The sequence below is a fragment of the Canis lupus genome, chromosome X (genome assembly GCF_003254725.2).
Source record: "Canis lupus dingo isolate Sandy chromosome X, ASM325472v2, whole genome shotgun sequence".
NCBI classification, from domain to species: domain Eukaryota; kingdom Metazoa; phylum Chordata; class Mammalia; order Carnivora; family Canidae; genus Canis; species Canis lupus.
Window position 1 is genome coordinate 80628305 of NC_064281.1, and position 19928 is coordinate 80648232.

The 19928-nt window shown below is 39.7% G+C and overlaps 1 protein-coding gene across 3 annotated transcripts in view; it reads left to right on the forward strand.

Moving 5' to 3' along the window:
• RNF128 (ring finger protein 128) overlaps positions 1 to 19928 on the forward strand; it is a 117177-nt gene that overhangs the window by 56864 nt on the left and 40385 nt on the right. Inside the window, exon 1 of one of the 3 annotated variants that reach the window (XM_035711985.2) lies at positions 2230 to 2955. The exons of 1 other annotated variant lie outside the window; for it this stretch is intronic. In XM_035711985.2, the coding sequence (XP_035567878.1) occupies positions 2463 to 2955 (493 nt within the window). In that variant the 5' untranslated portion in view covers positions 2230 to 2462. Of the gene's footprint in view, positions 1 to 2229; positions 2956 to 19928 lie in introns of those variants that run through there. One more of the 3 variants, XM_025431532.3, reaches the window with a different exon arrangement.

The window sequence follows — 19928 nt, forward strand, 5'->3', positions numbered from 1 at the left end:
CCAGTTTGCTTGTCTCATCAAAGCTAACTTAAGAATTTTTTGACAGCAGAGTTAATGACTTCTTTGATTTTTTTTTGCCCCAATGCTTAGCCCATGGCTGGCATACAGTTGATGGAAGATTGGATACTAACAAATAGCTCTCTGAACTTAATTTTTGTAGATGCCTTATAACAGATCTCTGTAATTTTATTTATTTATTTATTTATTTATTTATTTATTTATTTTTATTTTTTTAAAGATTTTATTCATTTATTCATGAGATATACAGACAGAGGCAGAGACACAGGCAGAGGGAGAAGCAGGCTCCATGCAGGGAGCCTGACGTGGGACTCGATCTTGGGTTTCCAGGATCATGCCCTGGGCCAAAGGCGGCACTAAACCGCTGAGTCACCGGGGCTGCCCCATCTCTGTAATTTTAAATACAGTGTTTCTTTAAAGTACAATATAGGGACACCTGGGTGGCTCAGTGGTTGAGTGTCTGTATGCCTTTGGCTCAGGGCATGATCCCGGTAGAGCCCACTTCTCCTTCTGTCTGTGCTTCTGCCTCCCTCTCTATGTCTCTCAGGAATAAATAAATAAAATCTTAAAAAATAAATATAGTTTATTGCCCTGTAGGCAATATTTATTGAATTTTGAGTGTTCTTTGCCAAGAAATTCAGACAATTTCTGGGATTGTACCATTTGCTAGAGATGATTCATCCTACCTTTTCTTTTTCCTTAGGTAATTTCTATCCTAGAGATTAACATCATCAGTAGCTGGGGGTGCCATGCTATTGGCCTCGCACACCAGGCTTGACCTCTAACATAATGTCTTTTTCAGTATATAGGGTTCATGTTTCACAAAGTTGCCCATTTATTTGGATTCTAGGGGCTGTTCAGTTATGGTGCTAATTTTCCTCTAGGTTTCTCTCAAGCCATAAGAGTATCAAGTGAAGAACTGTCCCATGCTTAATCCTTCGGAATAAGATTGATTAAGTAAATGTTGGGCCAGGGACTGCAAGGAGTGACTGATCAAGAATTAAACAAATGCTGGGTTGGATAAAGTGAATTACATCTCTCTGAACTGGAAAAGTGGCTAAAACATCCTGAACATCATTTTCTCTGGTTATTATCTCAAAGCAACAATTTTAAGATTATTCACAAGGTATGGGGTCCTTGACCCTGTTTAATAATAACGGTACTTAACAGATATATTTTTTACACCCTGCTAAGTACTGTTCTAAGTGCTTTATATGCATGAAGTCATTTAATCCTCTGAACAACTTTATGAGGAAGGTAATCTTATTATCCCCATTTTACAGATGATGAGGGAACTGAGGCACAGAGCAAGGTCAAAAGTTATTCATCACCATCATACAACAGGTGTATTAATTCAGTTTAATCCAATGCATATTCTTGGAGCACCCTATTAAATGTGATAACTGACAAGGTAGATACAACTTGTACGCTTAAGGTAAGGAGGAATCATAATGCCAGAGTGCCGTGAGTGAATCACTAAGGTGAGTCCGGCTTCTTTCAATTGGTGGGAAATGGGGAAAGATTGTTTAGTTTAGGTCAGGAATGGTGCAGATGTATAGATTTGGGTAAACCTGGTTCCTAGCAGATGAAGAAATGAGGCTTAGCTTTGAGGTGGATGGAAACGGTAATTCTGTTCTGAGGGTTAGATCACGTTCAGAAGGGGCTTCTGATGCAGTCTATTCAGCATGAGGTAAGCGTTAAGAAAATACCCAGGTATGACGCTTGTCTGGAGTTGGAAAGGAGAAAGGTTAAAAAAAAAAAATAACCACGCGCTTTTTCTGTCCTTCCCCCTATAGAGAATCAATAAACAGCTTGCTCCCAGGACCACCCACCTTCCCCAAATTCCCCCGGCCTCCAACTCCGATCCCTCAATCCCTCGCATCTGTGCCTTTTAGAAGTACTTTCACATTCTGGCACCTTAAGGCTGAAACGGCCTCTAGGCAAAGGTTCGGAAGGAAAACCCCCTTCTTGCAATCCAAAACGGACCCGGATCCTACCGGAGGGCTTGTTATGGTCGCAGATTCTCTAGTCCCTGGCCTGTCCATTTTGCACAACACAACGCAAAACACACCTGGCCGCCGGCCTCAGAGCCTACTCTGACGCCTGCCCATCACGTTACCCTTTTAAGAGGCGGATCCCGCAGTGTCCTTTCCTCCCTCCCAGCCACCTCTACCCCCAGTCGTCTGGGCGGAGCTTCTCGCTAAAGCCCCAGAGCTCGACGCGGCCGTAGCAGTAGCGGGGAGGACCGGAGCTGCGAAGAGCTGCATCTGCCGCAACCGCTTGGGTCGACGCTACGTGCCGCGCGGCTCCCACCTCGCTCTCGCGCACGCCAGTCGCTCCCGGCTCCCTCCCCACCTGGCGCGCACCTGGGCCGGGGCCGGGGTCCTGCCGAGAGTGGGAGGGCGCGTGCCAGGGGCCCTCGGGAACCGCAGAGCGCGCGCGCCATGGGGCCGCCGCCCGGGGCCGGGGTCTTGTGCCGCCGTGGCTGCGCCTTTTCCCGACTGTTGGCGTGGTGCTTCCTGCTAGCTCTGAGCCCCCACGCCCCCGGCTCCCGGGGAGCCGAGGCAGTGTGGACCGCCTACCTCAACGTGTCCTGGCGGGATCCGCACACTGGAGTGAACCGCACGGTGTGGGAGCTGAGCGAGGAGGGCGTGTACGGCCAGGATTCGCCACTCGAGCCTGTGGCCGGGGTCCTGGTGCCGCCCGACGGGCCGGGTGCGCTCAACGCCTGTAACCCTCACACGAATTTCACGGTGCCCACGGTCCCGGGGGACTGGGGGAGAACCGTGCAGGTCTCTTGGTTGGCCCTCATCCAGCGCGGCGGGGGCTGCACCTTCGCAGACAAGATCCATCTGGCTTACGAGAGAGGGGCGTCTGGAGCCGTCATCTTTAACTTCCCGGGGACCCGCAATGAGGTCATCCCCATGTCTCACCCGGGTGAGTGCCGCTACTACCAGGCGCCCCATCAAACCCCTGCCAAGGCCAGTTTTTGTTGTGTGTGTGGGGGGGTCCTATTTTCCTCAGTGCTGTCTCCCCCACTCCCACCCCATCTCCTCGCTCCGACGTAAAACGAGTGCCCTTTCTGCCCCCAGCAAAGGAGGCAGGGTCCTCTCCTTTCCGAGATTTCACCCTGCGTGGGGGGTTGGGCGAGAAAATCCTCCAGAATTTGCCTGTCTGGTGGAAAAGGGTAAGACAAACGGAGTGCGGAGGCTGGCGACTCGAGGACTGTTTGGGCTCTTTGCGTCGCCTTTTCCCGGCGTCCCACGAGGGTGCCTTGCCCGGGCCGCTTTGGCGGGGGGCACTAGCTTTGAGACCCTGACTGGAGGGAAGACGGCCTGGAAATCCCTTCCTCACTGTTCCTGTTTAACAACCTCAGGCCCAGAACAGATTTTTCCCTCCTCTCTCCGTTTTTCTCTCCCTGGCTCCTAGTTTCAGGTACGAGATTGTGTTACTGTGCCCTGTTAACCTCATTGCACTTTGGGAAGAAACTTTTCTCGACTTCAGGGGCTCCTCTCTGCCCCCAGGGGTCTCGGGTGCCAACTGATTGTCGGGATCAGTGCTTTCCTTGGCCTTTGAAAGATCCGATTTAGGTTAAGGAGTGGCAAAACAGGTGATTAATGTTACTGAAAAAAAAATTAAAAAGAAGAGCTTTGTGCCTGCTGAGAGCAGAGGCCTCGACTTTGGGGGAAAAAGTAGTGCCAGGCAGGTCTTCAATTTGTGGAGGTGTTGTGGGTTACCGTTTATCCCCCTATTCAGTGATTCTTCCAGAAACCTTCTCCTTATTTGTGATTAAGTAGTCTTAGCATGTGTATGATCCTAAGCCCCAAAGGACAAAGAAAAAAAAAAACTGGAAAGGGAAGAGACACATAATAGTATATCATAATTGTTGAGAGCTAGGGCCCAAGTCAGACCTTGTTTAAATTCTGGCACCCTTGCTAACTAGTCCTGTGACCTTGGGCAACTTACTTGAAGTTTTTATGTCTGTGTTCCCTATCAATCAAAAGGGAAAGAATTAAGAATTACTCCCACAGGTTTGACTTGAGAATGAAATGAAATAATGACTGTGAAGAGTTTTAACACATCATCCTTCTCAGTAAAGGCTAGCTGATAGGATTAGCTTTTTAGGGAGTCACTGGAGAAATGAATCTGCTTATTTAAGTGCTAGAGGTTTTGTGTTTTTCTTAAATCCCTGGGTTTGGCTCTGCCTAGAGAGAGCATTGAGAGGCTGGGTGGAATAATGGAAAGAGGACTGAACTCAGATCTCCTGAGTTCCTTTAGGGCCTTCTTTTCCTCCAGCAGCTTTGTGACCTTGTACAAATTACTCACTGGCCAGATGATAGTAGAGAGGTAGGAGGTGGAAGCCAAATTGGCAGAGTGTGCAGAGGCAAAAGTGAACTAGATGAACCCTTAAGATCCCATCCAGTTCTAAAATGCTGTGATTCTTAGATCTTACTGTAGATTAAAAGAGCAGCTGTATCTCTCTTGGTTGGTAGTTCATTGGTTAGAATAAAATTACTTTTTAAAGTCTATTAAAAATGAAGAAGAAGGATTTGGTACATTTTGAAGTACTTGCATTTCAGTTGGCTACCTAAATGCGAAGGTTTGACTTGGTCTTCTCCAAATGAGATTCATTTGCATGAATGATTGGGAATTGATAAGACAGTTCCTATTTAGAGCGCTTTCATCCTATTTTCATCCTGTTAAGGATATAGGCTTGTATTTGTCGAATCATTTTAAGGGACAATAAAATTAATTTTGTTGAGCTCCCACTAAGTGCCAGGCACACTACATACATCTTGTATGTTATTCGGAGACCATATGGTGCACTAGGAAAAGTACAGGCATTGTAGTCAAGACTGGGTATCAGATTCTGGTTTTACTACACAATAGCTTTGTGACCTTGGTCAGGTTCTTTAACTTTACTGAGTCTCAGTGTCTGTATCTGTAGGATGGAGATACTTGCATTGCTATGATTCTTAAGGATAATATATCTAAACCACCTAACATGATAATTACACTCAATTAAAGTTAGCTATTATACTGAGTTAATGCTAATAAGACGCAAAAACATACAAATATAAATGTTTATGCAGCTGTCAGTTTGAATCTAATTATGGCTGTTTTGTTTCAGGATACTATAGAGAAATAAAACCCTAAATATTGATTACTCAATTACACTTAGAAAAGTATTTTGAGACTTTAAGATTTTTATTACTGACACGATAATTATAGCAAACTTTACCATTAGGGTAACTAGCCATCCAAAAACTGGCTAGTTACTTGAAGTATAGACTCACATTTTTTTCTGTCAACTCCTAGAGAAACTTCTTTTCAACACAGGGAAAAAAATCACTTTGCATTTCATGCACGTGTGTTGTTGGACATTTGTTCCCAAAGTTCTGTGGTGTTTTTTTTTTTTTTCCTTTGCTCATTCCTGAGAGTAAGCCTAGGGTTCACTGTAATCTCTGGTCAGAAACAACCAGTTTCTGGGATCTTCCTGGCAAAGAGGTGGGATTGAGGTTTAAGTGTTGATTAACTCAGTATGTGTTGTCTTAAATTGTACAAGGGCCACCCGGTGTCAGAAAACTATTGCTGTCGTCTTGTTTATGAAATCTCTCTTGACCCACTCTCACCGGAGCCTGTGCTTGAATTGTTTGTCCTTTGAGTTTCTGCTGAACATCCATACTCTCACCTCTCACAGGCCTGGAAACATGAAGACCCATTTCTTTCAAGTAACAGAACTAACTGCTCTTTAAAGTGGAGTTTCTCTCCAGTAAATAAAAGTTTTAAAGCAACTGTTCTAAGCTCCTGTTTAGGATGGGCATAATGATAGCCTTGCCTCATAAGGTTGCTGGGATTAAATGAGATAATGCAAATACAGAGTTTAACACAGTGCCTGGCATATTAGGAAACTACTAAAATATTTTTATCACAATTAAGATAGTTAAATAAATGTATTTTAGAAAACAAAAATGGAATCTGATGTTGGTAGTACATAATTTGAAGATGAATAGCCTAGAATACTTCAAAGTCCACATTACCTAAAATCCTAACTCTAACACTTTAGGAATAGGGTGAGTAGATTGAATTCTTTACAAGAAAATGATCTTTGGGCCCACCTGTGTTTGTCATTCTTTTCTCAAATAACTTTTTCCTCAACTACCAATCTTCTCCTTCACAAAAGGACTTTTGAGATAATATTTTTAAAGAGATTTCATTGTTTTTTTAATATTTTATTTATTTATTCATAAGAGACACAGAGAGAGAGAGAGAGGCAGAGACACAGGCAGAGGGAGAAGCAGGTTCCATGCAAGGAGCCCGATGTGGGACTCAATCCTGGGTCTCCAGGATCACACCCCAGGCTGCAGGCAGCGCTAAACTGCTGCACCACCGGGGCTGCCCTGAGATAATATTTTATACTGATTTATCACTACCCGATCCCTTGCCAACCACTTGACATTTAATTTTTATTCTGCTTTTTTTCTAGGATGTTGACTTTGAAAAGAACTTTTTTATTTTTTATTTATTTATTTTTTTAGAACTTTTTTTAATAGAGAGGTTCAAAAGAGGATGAGAAGAGACTGGGTGGTGATGATTTACCAGTGTAAAATACCGATTCAAAATCAATTTCTTGGTATTTCTGCAGTACTCTTTTAACACTGTTGACCACTCCTGTGAAATTCTCCCAAGCACTCTTGGCTTCTCTTCTTTATTGTTTCATTTCTGTTATTTTATTGATTCATTTATCTAACACCTCTTCTTCCTTGCAGCCCCACCTCGATAAATAACTGCCACATCCTGGGGGCGGGGGGCTCAGCAGTTTAGCACTGCCTTCAGCCCAGGGCGTGATCCTGGAGACCGTGGATCGAGTCCCACATCGATCTGCATGGAACCTGCTTCTCCCTCTGCCTGTGTCTCTCATGAATAAATAAATAAAATCTTTTAAAAAAATTAAAAAAATAACTGCCACATCCAGATGATTCTATCACTTTAAATCTTCTCGCATAATGTCCCCTTGTCCCTTTCAACTGTTATTACCCTGCTTTTAGTTCCTATAGCTTCTCAAAGGAACAAATGCTTAGGCTTCTAATTGGTCTCCACCTCCAGTCATTTCTTCCTTCCAGTATGTCTTCCACATTGCCACTGGAACACAGCTCTTGATCACATCTATGCCATTGCTCAAAAGGCCATTACTTACAAATTTTAGACTGTGTTTCCCAGCATGGCATATAAGATTCTTAATCTAGTCCCGATATACTTTCAAAGCTTTATATATCTATTCTCTCATGTTGATCCCTAGATGCCCTCTGTCCTTTCCCATTATCATTACTTTGTTTGTACTTCTGCTTTTGCCTCCATACCCTTTTCTTCCTAGCTCTGCTGGCCAAAAACTTACCCATCCTTCAAAATCCAACACAGATGCCTCCTCATCTTTGAAGCCTTTCTCAATTCCTTCTTTCCTCTTCCCACCACACCCCCACATCCCCACACCAAAACCAAAATAATCCTTTTGTTTTTCTCCCATGGCACTCCCATGTCTTATAGTACTTTTTGCATTTTGCTAGTAGTTATATGTTTATGTCTTACCTCCCTACTGGATTGTTATCCTTTTAATATTTTATTAATCTTCATATTACTCATGGGAATCTTTATACTGTATGTGCTCTGAAAATACTTGTTGAGTTGCTCTAAGTACCAAAGAATGAAAAAAAACAAGGATGCCAGAGGGTCATAAGATTCACTAGGAAATTATCTAGTGGGGAGTTCAATTCATTGAGCATTTATCAAGGTTCTATTGTATGCATATTGTGGTTTTTGCCTGAATATATGAAATAATTAAGGTAAAGTAGGAAGAATAAGAGTGTACAAATGCTTCCAGGTTGCAGGCTCCCTATGTTTTTATGGTGATCACCATCATAGCCCAGTTTATGGGTTTTAAATGATGAAATGACCTAGGTAACAAAGAGATAGTGAGAATGAGTATTTACATTGAACTTTCCCTGTGTTTTTGTTTTTGTTTTAAAAACTTGGTTTACACCAGCATTCAATTTATGTCTTCAATTAAAATGCTTCCATTGAACATGTTGGTGATATGTGGAATTCCATTACTTAAAAACCTTTAAAAAAAAACTGAAAAGGAAATATAGCTCGATCAGCAAATTGTTTTTCTAAGCACATAAAGAACTCCATGCCCCGCTTAGTCCCTGGAAGATATGTTATCTCCTACAGAATGTCATATTTAATCTCTGTTCTCAGGCTTAAATGGAGTAAACAGAGGAGAGTATCAAAGACATTTTCTGTGTTATTTCTGATTATAAAATTAATCCTACTTCTTGCAGAAAACTTGGAAAATACAGAAAAGTATAAAAATAAAAATAAAAGCTATGCATAATTATACAATACCATTATTCCTTCTTGTCTCTTTTTTCATGTATAGACAGGGTTTTGTATCCTACTTTTATAACGGTTGTTTTTATGGGTATCAACGTAGCATTAAGAAAATAAAATTTAAAGGAAAATGTAAAAATCCATAGATATAACCATGTTACCATTTTAGGGTGTTTTTGTTGTCATTTTCTTCTTTTGCTCTGCATATATATTTAAAGAATTAGAATTATATACTGGATGTAAGGTTTTGTATCCAGCTTGTTATTGCAAGCATTTCCCCATGTAATTAAAGATAGAGGATTTCCCTATAAGTTAAAGGAGGTGGTTTTTGACTGGGGGATAGAGATCAAGCTTCTCTTTCATTAACCAGCAGAAAGGAAGTGCAGAAATGGTGACAGGGAGAGATATGAAATGGAACATTTCTTTTGTTTCAAAGATTTTATTTATTTATTCATGAGACACACACACACAGAAACAGAGACAGAGACAGAGGCAGACACATAGGCAGAGGGAAAAGCAGGCTCCATGCTGCTAGCCTGATGTGGGACTTGATCCCAGGACTCCAGGATCATGCCCTCGGCCAAAGGCAGGCACTAAACCGCTGAGCTATCCAGGGATCTCCAAATTGGAACATTTCAAACAAAAATATGCTATATAGAGCTTTACTTAAATGTATACTTCTGACCATAAATGTGATCTGGTCTAACCCATATGCATTGCCTGATGTGGCCTTGATCTTTTGAAAGGTTTGATCACCATTTGTGCTTTCGGTTCCTCTTATCCCAGGTTAGGTATTCTGTTCCTGATGTCTTTGTCACAAATGAGGTTCGCACCCACTTTCCCCCATTGCTTGGTTAAGTAGCACCTCATTGGCTAAAATGGCTTTTCGTTTTTCGTGATGGCCATGGAAGTGTAAACTGCTGTTGGGGTTTTGCCCGGAGTTTACTTGAGAGGGTGCCACAAATATTATCTAGGGATGAAGAATGTTTTGTATATGTAAATTTGTTGAAGTATAACGTATATACACTAAAAAGGTCCATCAGTTGTTAGCCTATATAGCTCAGTGAATTTTCACAAAGTCAACATGCCTGTGCAGCCAGCACCTAGATCAAGAATCAGAACAGTTCCTAGAAGACTATCTCACATCCCAAGATGAATAATTTTTAACCTTTGTGCCCTGAGGGAGTGCCCTCTTGCAGCATGTGGTCACATGCAGAAACCCTCTCCTTCACAGCTCTGGAGCTTGCTAACTACAGGGACCTGCAGCCAGAGACTGTGGGGGGCTCTTTCCAAGCACAGAGTACATGTGTTTCTGGATGCAGTTCCCAGGCCAGTTTAGTGGTGCCACATTTTGCTGTTAACACCCACTTTGGAGCCCTCTGTGCAGAGCACAAGGGCTCTTTGTTGTTCTATTTCCTGTTCTCTTTTCTCTTTAAGCTGCATGTATGTCTTTCTATATATCATGGCACATACTTGCCGCTTGAATTTGCCCATAGGCTTGTTTCAATATTGATTTCTTTGGAAGAGAAAGTTTGGTGATTCATGCCTGACTTCAAGGAGGCCGTTTTAGGTTCAGAACCTAGTCGTGATTTACTTGGTTTTCATGCTTGAATGCTCCAGTTAGATATAAATCAGTGATTTTGAGTTAACCCTATTTATTTTCAGCTTTTTTTTAAATGAAGATGGTCTAGAACTCACTTGATGATGATGATGATGATGATGATGTGTATATTTCTCTCGATATTAATCCTTATCATTTCAGATAAAATGTTGAAGAAGCTTGGTGAAATGCTGACTGGAACTAAAGTCTTAGCTTTAAAAAAAATACAAAACAATTAAAGAAAAAGAAAATACACCAAAATGTTAACCTTAGCTATTTCCGGTTGGTAGAATTATGGGCGATTATTGTTTGTTTTTTTTTTTCACTAGGTTTTCTGTATTTTCTGAATTTCCTCTACTGAATATATTTTATACTTGTAAAAATACTTTTAAAAACGCCACATATTCCTATAGCATTGATAAATCCTAAAGAAAGCATTAATGATGTGACTATAGCAACAACAGGAACAAATCATATCTGATAATAGAAATGATTTACAGACTTATGAGAATTCAAAGAGTTCCTTTGGCCTTTTGAATGTATCTAACCTGTATGATTGTTAATATTGTCCTTTCTTGTTAACACTAATTGGTTTCTTCATATGTAAAATAACCTTGAACACTAAAGAATTTTAAAGGCTGACTTTTCCTATTTTAATATGAACTGTTTCTCTTTACCCTTCATATCACTATTTAGATATTTTTTCTTTCCCCTCCTTATACATATACATGCCTCACCCCTGTCTTGCTATTTTTGTTTCTTTCCCATGAGAAGCCTGCTTCCTCATTTGCCTCCTTCAGTATCTCTTGTTTTCAGTATTTACAAGAATAGTGCTAAGTTTACCAGCTTGGTATGAAGAATCCAGTATGTTGGCAATTTTCACCTATGACACACTGGGTTCATCTGATGACAATTTTTGCCATTTAAGAAAAGAGGAAAACTTGTTAGAGTAAGGGCAGAGGAGAATCATGGTGTTCTTATTTTATACTTTATTAAGGATATGCCCAACATAACAAGCTCAGTCAAGGTGGTATTTAAGACATTATTAAAATGGAATCACTTCTCTCTCTGCCTATGTCTCTGCCTCTGTGTGTGTGTGTCTTTCAGGAATAAATAAATAAAATCTTTTTAAAAAATAAAAAAAAACTGAGCTTCCTTCTATGTGGTTCCACTTCTTTTGAAGTGAAATTAAACATAACAAATCACTGCTCTCATATCTAACAACCTTGAATGTGTCCACAACTTACTTCTGCAATCTCCACAAAAACCTCCCATGAACCATGTAGTCCTCCTGATTCATTATGTATTTTCTTATGTTCTAGCATTTAAGATAAATTCAAAATGCTTTTGTTGGTTTTGCTTTAGGTATTACAGCGAAACTGTTTCCTGAAAAGTTTTATTACACATATGAGTTAAATAATAGTTCGTATTTGCTTTGCAGTTTTTAGTCCTCAAGCCTTTCACATGCAATCATTTGTAGGGTCCTTTGGGAACTCAAAGACTGTTTAACAACATTACTATGGGAAAATGTGTTGCCTCTACTTCCCAACAACTGACTTACAAATGCATTTTTGAAACACAACCCATTAGGGTTTCCTGTGTGGCATTTGTTCATAATGATAGCCTGTTTATTATATTTGTCCTGATCATGCTGGTTTAGAATTTTCTCTGCTTATTTATTTTCCTTGTAACGTCGACTCTAGCTCTACCCTACCTTTTCCATGGTTTTCACCTTAAGGATTCTGCATTTTGTTTTCCTAACCTATGGTCCAACCTATGGTGATCTGACAAGTTGGCTTATTTTAATAGCATTTGTAATGTTCCTGAAAGTTTTAGGAACATAACTATGATTTGTAACTTAGCCATTAACATATTTTTTAGTTGGTAAATCTTTTCTATTTTAGAGTATCTCAGCACTCACTTAGAGGAAAGCCAGATAAGTATGATTATACTGAGGGAGGTCTTCACTCATAGATCTGTAAGCAACCTATATTTAACATTGTCCCCAGGTATTTGGAGTTCAGTGGTATTTCAAATTCTTGTTTTCCACCACCACCATTTCATTTTGGCATGAGGACAGGATGTTTAAGACAGACTGGCACTGGCTAGTGCCAGTCCACCAGTCACTTCCCTTGCTTTACCTCCAACCCCCAACCCTTTTTTGCCATTTCTCTTTGACTGGTACCTTTTGGTTGAACTAATGAAGAAGAGGATATTGACTTACCTTGAGTGATGTAATTAAAGACTAACGGATTATTCTTTGATGATTAGGGAAGCTCCATGATTGCTCTATTTTAATTTCAATCTAGTGTACCAAAGGTGAATGTGTTCTATTTGAAATTGAAAGGCAGCATATTACAGTGGAAGAATGGGTATCCTTGAGTCAGACTGCTCAGCCTGAATTCCAGGTCTACAAATGAATAAATATGTGATCTTGGGCAAATTGTGAACCTGGACTTTATCTGGTTCATACAAAGTGGAATAATCATGCCCTTTTTCTGTGATTTTATAAATAAAGTGTTTGACATGGAGTGGATATTTAGCAAATGTTCCTCTTGAATCTTTTGCTGAGAGTTTTATTAATAAACAGTATTTCTCCTTTGGTTATTACAGCTGTTCACTTCCACATTTTGAAATATGTAATTATTTTATATGTAAAAGCAGGGGGGGAAATGCCTGACATCCAAGTTGCTGTTTTTCTGGGCAATTTTTGAGAAACACAGGGAGAAATCACATAATCAAGAAACTAAAACAACTATCTTGTTCTCCCTGTGTGTTTCCATTCTAAGCAGGAACAACTCTTTAAAATCAAGATGTTGGGATCCCTGGGTGGCGCAGTGGTTTAGCGCCTGCCTTTGGCCCAGGGCACGATCCTGGAGACCCGGGATCGAATCCCACGTCAGGCTCCCGGTGCATGGAGCCTGCTTCTCCCTCTGCCTATGTCTCTGCCTCTCTCTCTCTCTCTCTGTGACTATCATAAATAAATAAAAATTAAAAAAAAATAAAAATAAAATCAAAATGTTAAGCTCTAACAAAAGGAAAGGCTGTGGACCTTTTGATAGCACAGTGACAAAGAGAGGAGACTTAAATGAATCAAATGGATTTTAATTTGAACCTCAATTCTGTTATGTAATAGATTTATAACCTTAGCCAGATTAACCTCTTTAAGACTCAGTTTTTTCACCTACAGAATGGGAGGTGATAATCGTACCTACCTCTAGGGTTATTGTGATGGAGGGATAAATCAGATAATATATAAAGCATGAAGTACACAGCCTGATTCATTAAAGGATAGTTTAACAACCTACTCACCCTCATCTGTAGCATTTTTGGGGGGATTGGCAATGCACATCTCTGCAGGCCTTCTCAGAGCCTCTGATATATGCTCAAGAAGCACTGTTCAGCTTTGTTCAATGAATTATTTTCTAAACTTACTTATCTGTAGAACCTCTTTTTTAAAAAAAAAAATACTTAGCACCTGAAGTAGAATTTGGAAAACACTGATTGCCATTCATTTTATAACTCCCCCCTCCTTCCCTCCTCCTCCTTTATTTAATTAGACTGGCCTCAGATTTTAACTGTATCATAGTATTGTCAATGTCAAGGAGTAACTAAACTAGTTATCTCACTCTGGTAAGAACAGAATGTTTTCAAATATGATGACAGTTATATTTCTTTGTACTAATGTACCTTTTATATCAAATTAATGCGACTTCAAAGTGTAGTCACTACAGTCTAAGCTTATTTTTCATATTGACTTTGAGAAACAATTTATTGTGGAAGTATAAAAACACAAGAGAGACCAGTTTGTTTGTTTTTATATTTAGTGGGTGTACCTTAGTACAAAAGTTCACTTTTGTAATGCTTCATACAGGAGGAAATTTAATATTCTCAGTTGGTAGAATGTCCTTATTTATGAATTGTTTATGGCAAATGATATCAAAATTTCTGCAGAGACATACCAAATTCTCTTTTTCTCTAATACAGAGATCTCCTAGAATACTAATGGGACATCTGTAACTTTTGTGCCCTTGGGTTCTTATGGCCAGATCAAGATGAATACTGTATCTCTAAACACAGTGCTCTTCATAATTTTAGTGACTAATGAAATTTCCAATGTAATTCCCCTATCACAAACTATATCTGAAGAGCATGTGTGCAAAAAGAAGTTCCAATTTAAACAAAGTTTTGAATACACTTTATGACCAGCACTGTTCTGGATGTTGTGATAGGGGAAGAGTGAGCAGGGAGTAGGTAAAGATAAATGATGTGGTCCTTTCATTCCGGAGAGGTCACCTTTACAGCCTTTATTGCATATTTTTTTTTTGGCTAATGATATTTTAGTCTGACACTGAAATAATTTAGATGAGGCTTTTAGATCCATACCAATTGGCATTCTCTAGAGTTCAGAAAAATTTAAGGTACAAAGTGTATGTCCCTTCCATACATTCTTGTACTGGTTTCATTTGGTCTGAAAGGTTGAGGGTAAAGTGGAAGATGGTGAAGACCATTTCCCAATTTCATTGTCAGTCTAGGCTATGGCTTGGTTTTGTGCTCATATTTTCTCCCTGGGTACAGCAACAATTTATTCACTGGAACTCTCCTTCTCAAGGTCTCATGTCACAGGGTAACAGAACTGATTAATGCAAAAACAAAGAATCACCAATAATTTTTTTTTAAGATTTTATTTATTTATTCATGAGCGACCCACAGAGAGAGAGAGGCAGAGACACAGGCAGAGGGAGCAGGCTCCATGCTGGGAGCCCGATGTGGGACTCGATCCCGGGTCTCTAGGATCACAGCCGGGGCTGACGGCGGTGCTAAACCGCTAAACACCGGGGCTGCCCACCAATAATTTCTTATGCTCGTTTATATACATTTTCTTTGCCTGAAACCCCTAAATCTCTTATCCTTTTTTACTGCCTAACAAATATCTAATTGTTTTTAACCTGTGGTGTATATGTTGCTAGTCAGTAGTTGCTTCACCATCAGATATTCTTACAGATTCTGAACAGCTCCGGATATTGCACAATTTATTCTCTCAAAGTATTGGGATAATTGTATGTATTGAATAAATACATTGATGCTGTAGAATTTACCAACTAACCTTAGAAAACATAAATAAATAGCAACAACAAATGTTGAATTTGCTTTCTAGAAACTTTACTACCCCCAAAACAAAAACTCTGACAATAGAACTTCATAAAAATTTTAATACAATAACAATACCATATTAATGACATAACAGATATACTATAATTTCTGCATGGTCTTGCAATAGCATATTATTATTTTCTCTCCCTTAGTATCAGCACAAATTTAAGGTTTATAGATATTAAACGTCTTCCAGCTGTTTCAAGACTTCTCTTTTCTGTCCTCTGAACCTCCTAAGTGGCTAAATTACCAGTCTCCTATGAGCCAGGATGACTGGATTTTACCTTGAGCTTGGAGCTAAAATGGCGTCTGTCCTAGCTCCTGAATGTAAATGGAAGACTGAGGTATAGTCAAGCCCCAGGTTGGAGAGGGATTATTGCCATTAGTGCTGCTCTGGCAGTATGATAATTTCAAAGGGATCAGCACAGTGGCAGTAGGCATCACATTAAATCCAAACTCTATAGAATAGAATTAGCGTTTAACTTTATCTTTATATATAATATGTCCTTGATGTAGGCAGACATGCTCTATCAAGATATGCCATCTTTGAATGTAGGGAAGAAGCACACCTTACACTCTGTCCACTGCAATTATCTTTAAGGATGAATTTCTTTTCAGATTGAATCAAGATTCAGATTATCACTATGTACAGCGTACTTAAAATGGCATTTATCAAACATTTATTTGGCATGTAGTATGTGCCAGGCACTCTACTAGATGTAGATATAGTGATGAAAGACCCAGTCCCTAACCTGAAGGAGTTCATAGCGAAACGCAAAGAAACCAGATAACTTTGAGGGAGGTCTGCACTAGACTGTGTAAATGCTGAATACCTAACCCAGATGGGTGGAGATCTTATAAAAGGAGGTTGAACTTTATTCTGTAGGTAAAATGGAGCTCCTTAAGGGCCTTTAGCAAAGGAATACTATGAGTGTTTTTCCTTTTTAGGAAAATTTATCTGGTAGCTGTGAGAAGAATGAATTGGAGGATTAAATACTGGTGGTTTGAAGACCAGTTAGGAGGTTGTTACATAGATTTAGGTAAGAAACAATGGAGAGGCAATGGACATGTATTATAACAGGAGAGGAATGGGCCTGTTTCTGATGTGGCTAATTTTCAAACTTCTCTGTATGAAGTACTTACTGATAAAAACAAAATAATTCTATTGGCAGAGTTTTCTATGCAAAATGAAGGATTAGCATTGATCTAGCCAGAGAGAACCACTATCTTGAAACTCCTTGAGCATAACATCAAAGTGCAATTCAAAATTCGGGCCAATATTTCTGAAAGTATGGGCCATAGACCACATGCAGCAAAAGAACCCAGAGAACTTCTTAAACTGCAGATTTCTAAGTCTAGCCTCAGACAGACTGAATCAGGAAATGGGGCCAGGGAGTTCAGTGTTTTAACAAGTTTCTCAAGTAATCAGCATGAATATTAAAGTTTGAGAATCATTAATCTAGCCCAACGGTTTTAAAAACAGAATCTGGGACCACTGGTCCCTCAGACTCGCTCGAGGGTCCATGAATTGAAAACTGTTCTCATAATAATACATAGACATAATTTGCCATATTCATTGTGTTGATGTTTACACAGGTGGTGTAAAAGCAATGGTGGGAAACTACTGCTGGCACCTTAGCAGAAATTAAAGCAGAGGCACCAAACTGTATCATATACTGTATCTCTATGCATTTATAGTAATAAAAAATCCAGCTTCACTTAAGAATGTCCTTGATGAATTAGTAAGTGTAATTAATTTTATTAAATCTCTGCCCTATCATGCACAACTCTTTTTTTGAATATTCTGTGTGATGAAATGCGAGGTAGGCACAAAGGACTTCTGCAGCATCCCAAAGTATGATGGTTGTCTGAAGGAAAAGCACTAACATGACTGAGTTGTGAGCCGAAGTAGCTTTTCTTTTTTTAAAGATTTTATTTATTTGAGAGAGCACAAGTAGGGGGAGAGGCAGAAGGAGGGAAGCAGGCTCCCCACTGAGTAGGAAGCCCGATGCGGACTTGATCCCAGGACCCTGGGATCACAACCTGAACCAAAGGCAGACACTTAACTGACTTGAGCCACACAGGCACCCTTGAAGTAACCTTTCTTTAAACAGCTCCTTTTTAATTTAAAAATACTACTGGCGGGGATCCCTGGGTGGCTCAGTGGTTTAGCGCCTGCCTTTGGCCCAGGATATGATCCGGGAGTCCCGAGATCGAGTCCTGCGTTGGGCTCCCTGCATGGAGCCTGCGTCTCCCTCTGCCTGTGTCTCTGCCTCTCTCTCTCTCTCTCTCTCTCTGTCTCTCATGAATAAATAAAATCTTTAAAAAAAATAAAAATACTACTGGCAAACATGTAATTCAGACTTGAGTATTTGGAAGAACTTTTCTAAAACTTGAATGAAGTGAGCCTGTCATTTCAAGGGAAAAAATGACAGTATTTGTTGCTAATGGTAAAATCTAAGTATTCAAGCAAAAGTTAGAGTTTTGGAAAACTTTATCTGCCACATAAACTTGACAACTTCCTAATACTTAGGCTTTTCTGATGAGATCAGTGGTGATATTAAATAACCATGATTTTTTGATATTGTATAATCTTAAATCACTATAAGATCTGCATAACTCAGTGAACTAGTACTTTTCAAATGGCCAATACATGATATTACAAAACCATGCATGGATAAAGGATCCATTTGGTATGTAAGATAGATTCATCCAAGCATTTTCATTTAGTACAAAGAGTTCATTGATATAGTTTCAAATTCTATTTTGCACCTTACGTTTAAGAAACTACCACTTGTTGAGTTTTGGTGTAGTATCAAAGAATATCTACAAGTATTTCAAAATGCTATTAAATACTATAAATACAATTTTCTTTTTTAAAAATATTTTATTTATTTATTCCTGAGAGACAGAGAGAGAGAGAGAGAGAGGCAGAGACACAGGCAGAGGGAGAAGCAGGCTCCATGGAGGGAGCCTGATGTGGGACTTGATCCCGGGACTCCAAGATTATGCCCTGGGCCAAAGGTAGGCACTAAACCCTTGAGCCACCCAGGGATCCCCTAAATACAATGTTCTAATTACAAATCTGCATGACTACAGATTTCTTTCATATACTGAAACCAGAAAAATGGATCACAATAGATCTAATGTGGATATGAAGATCCAGCTGTCTTCTATTAAGTCTGACATTAAAAAGGTTTGCACAAAAGACAATGCAACTTAATTACTTTTTTTGGGGAAATATTTTTAATTAATTAAAACTGTCTATTATGGGGAGCCTGCATGGCTCAGTTGGTTAAATGTAGCCTCAAGTCATGATTCCAGAGCCCCCCCCCACCCTCATCAAGCTTGGCCTGGGGCTCTCAGCTCAGCAAGAAGTCTGCTTCTCCCTCTCCCTCTGCTTCTTCTCACCTCGTGCTCACTCACAAGCACTCTCTTAAATAAAATCTTTTTAAAAAGGTCTATTATATTAACATCTATTTACAACTGTGATTTTATTTTTTAAAGATTTTATTTATTCATGAGAGACACACACACAGAGGCAGAGACACAGGCAGAGGGAGAAGCAGGCTCCATACAGGAAGCCTGATGTAGGACTCGATCCGGGGTCTCCAGGATCACACCCCGGGGTGAAGGCAGATGCTCAACGGGTGAGCCACCCAGGTGTCTCACAGCTGTGATTTTAAATGAATGAATGAATATTTTAAAAATTTCCCAGTGTTAAAAAAATTTCCCAGTTTTAATTTCTAATATGGTAACTATAAATAGAAATAATGTACGTAACCAGCAGTTCTTTGGATTCCTTAATACCTTTAAAGAGTATAAAGGAGTCCTGAGACTAAAAACTTGGAGAAATGCTGATCTAGCCTTCTGGTTCTTAACAATATGCTAAACATACCCTAATGGTAGTCAGAATAGTCTAGACAGGACTAGGTATTTTTAAATAATAATTCTAAGAATTGTTAACCTGTGCATATGACCTGTCATCCACAAATTATGCAGATGTGACCTTTGAACAGTGTTGCTTTCAATTCCCTAGTGTCTTTAATATGCTGTTTTCTGAGGAGTCCCAAGTGCCAGAAATTTTTTTTGGTGCTATATCAAACTGAGACCTATTCTGTATTTTAGTATTGTTTTTCAAAACCTATAGCAGAAATATCTGTGGATTCAAGGCAGAAAGAAAGGCAATTTGCCGTACTATGGTTGTCTACCTCTGCATCATTTTTTTTTTTTTGGCTTAAAGGAATGATAATAAAAGGTGATTTTAGTCTTTTTTGCTGTCACCATCCCTCCCCCCAAAAGGTCATTTGTTAACAATACAGAACGTTAGGAACCATTGCTTTACCTAACAGCTAACCTGTACTAATGCCTGTTTCGTATTCTGCAACAGACCAGAATATAACTAAAAGGCTAGTTAGGAGTATAGTGACATATTTATAGAGGTGTGGAGTACTGATTTGTCTGGTTCCCAGTAAACCACAGACCTATATATCCAATACCTTTGAGAAATCATTTGTATATCTGTTGAGGTGCAATAATAGGACTATTATTTTTTAATCAAGAGAGTTGATATGAAGAAGTCAATTTAGGAAACCTAAAGTCAGTTTATCTGTGGCTGGGAATAATCAAAAGGGTCAAGAAATGGGGATCCCTGGGTGGCTCAGTGGTTTAGCACCTGCCTTCAGCCCAGGGTGTGATCCTGGAGTCCCGGGATTGAGTCCCACATCAGGCTCCCTGCATGGAGCCTGCATCTTCCTCTGCCTGTGTC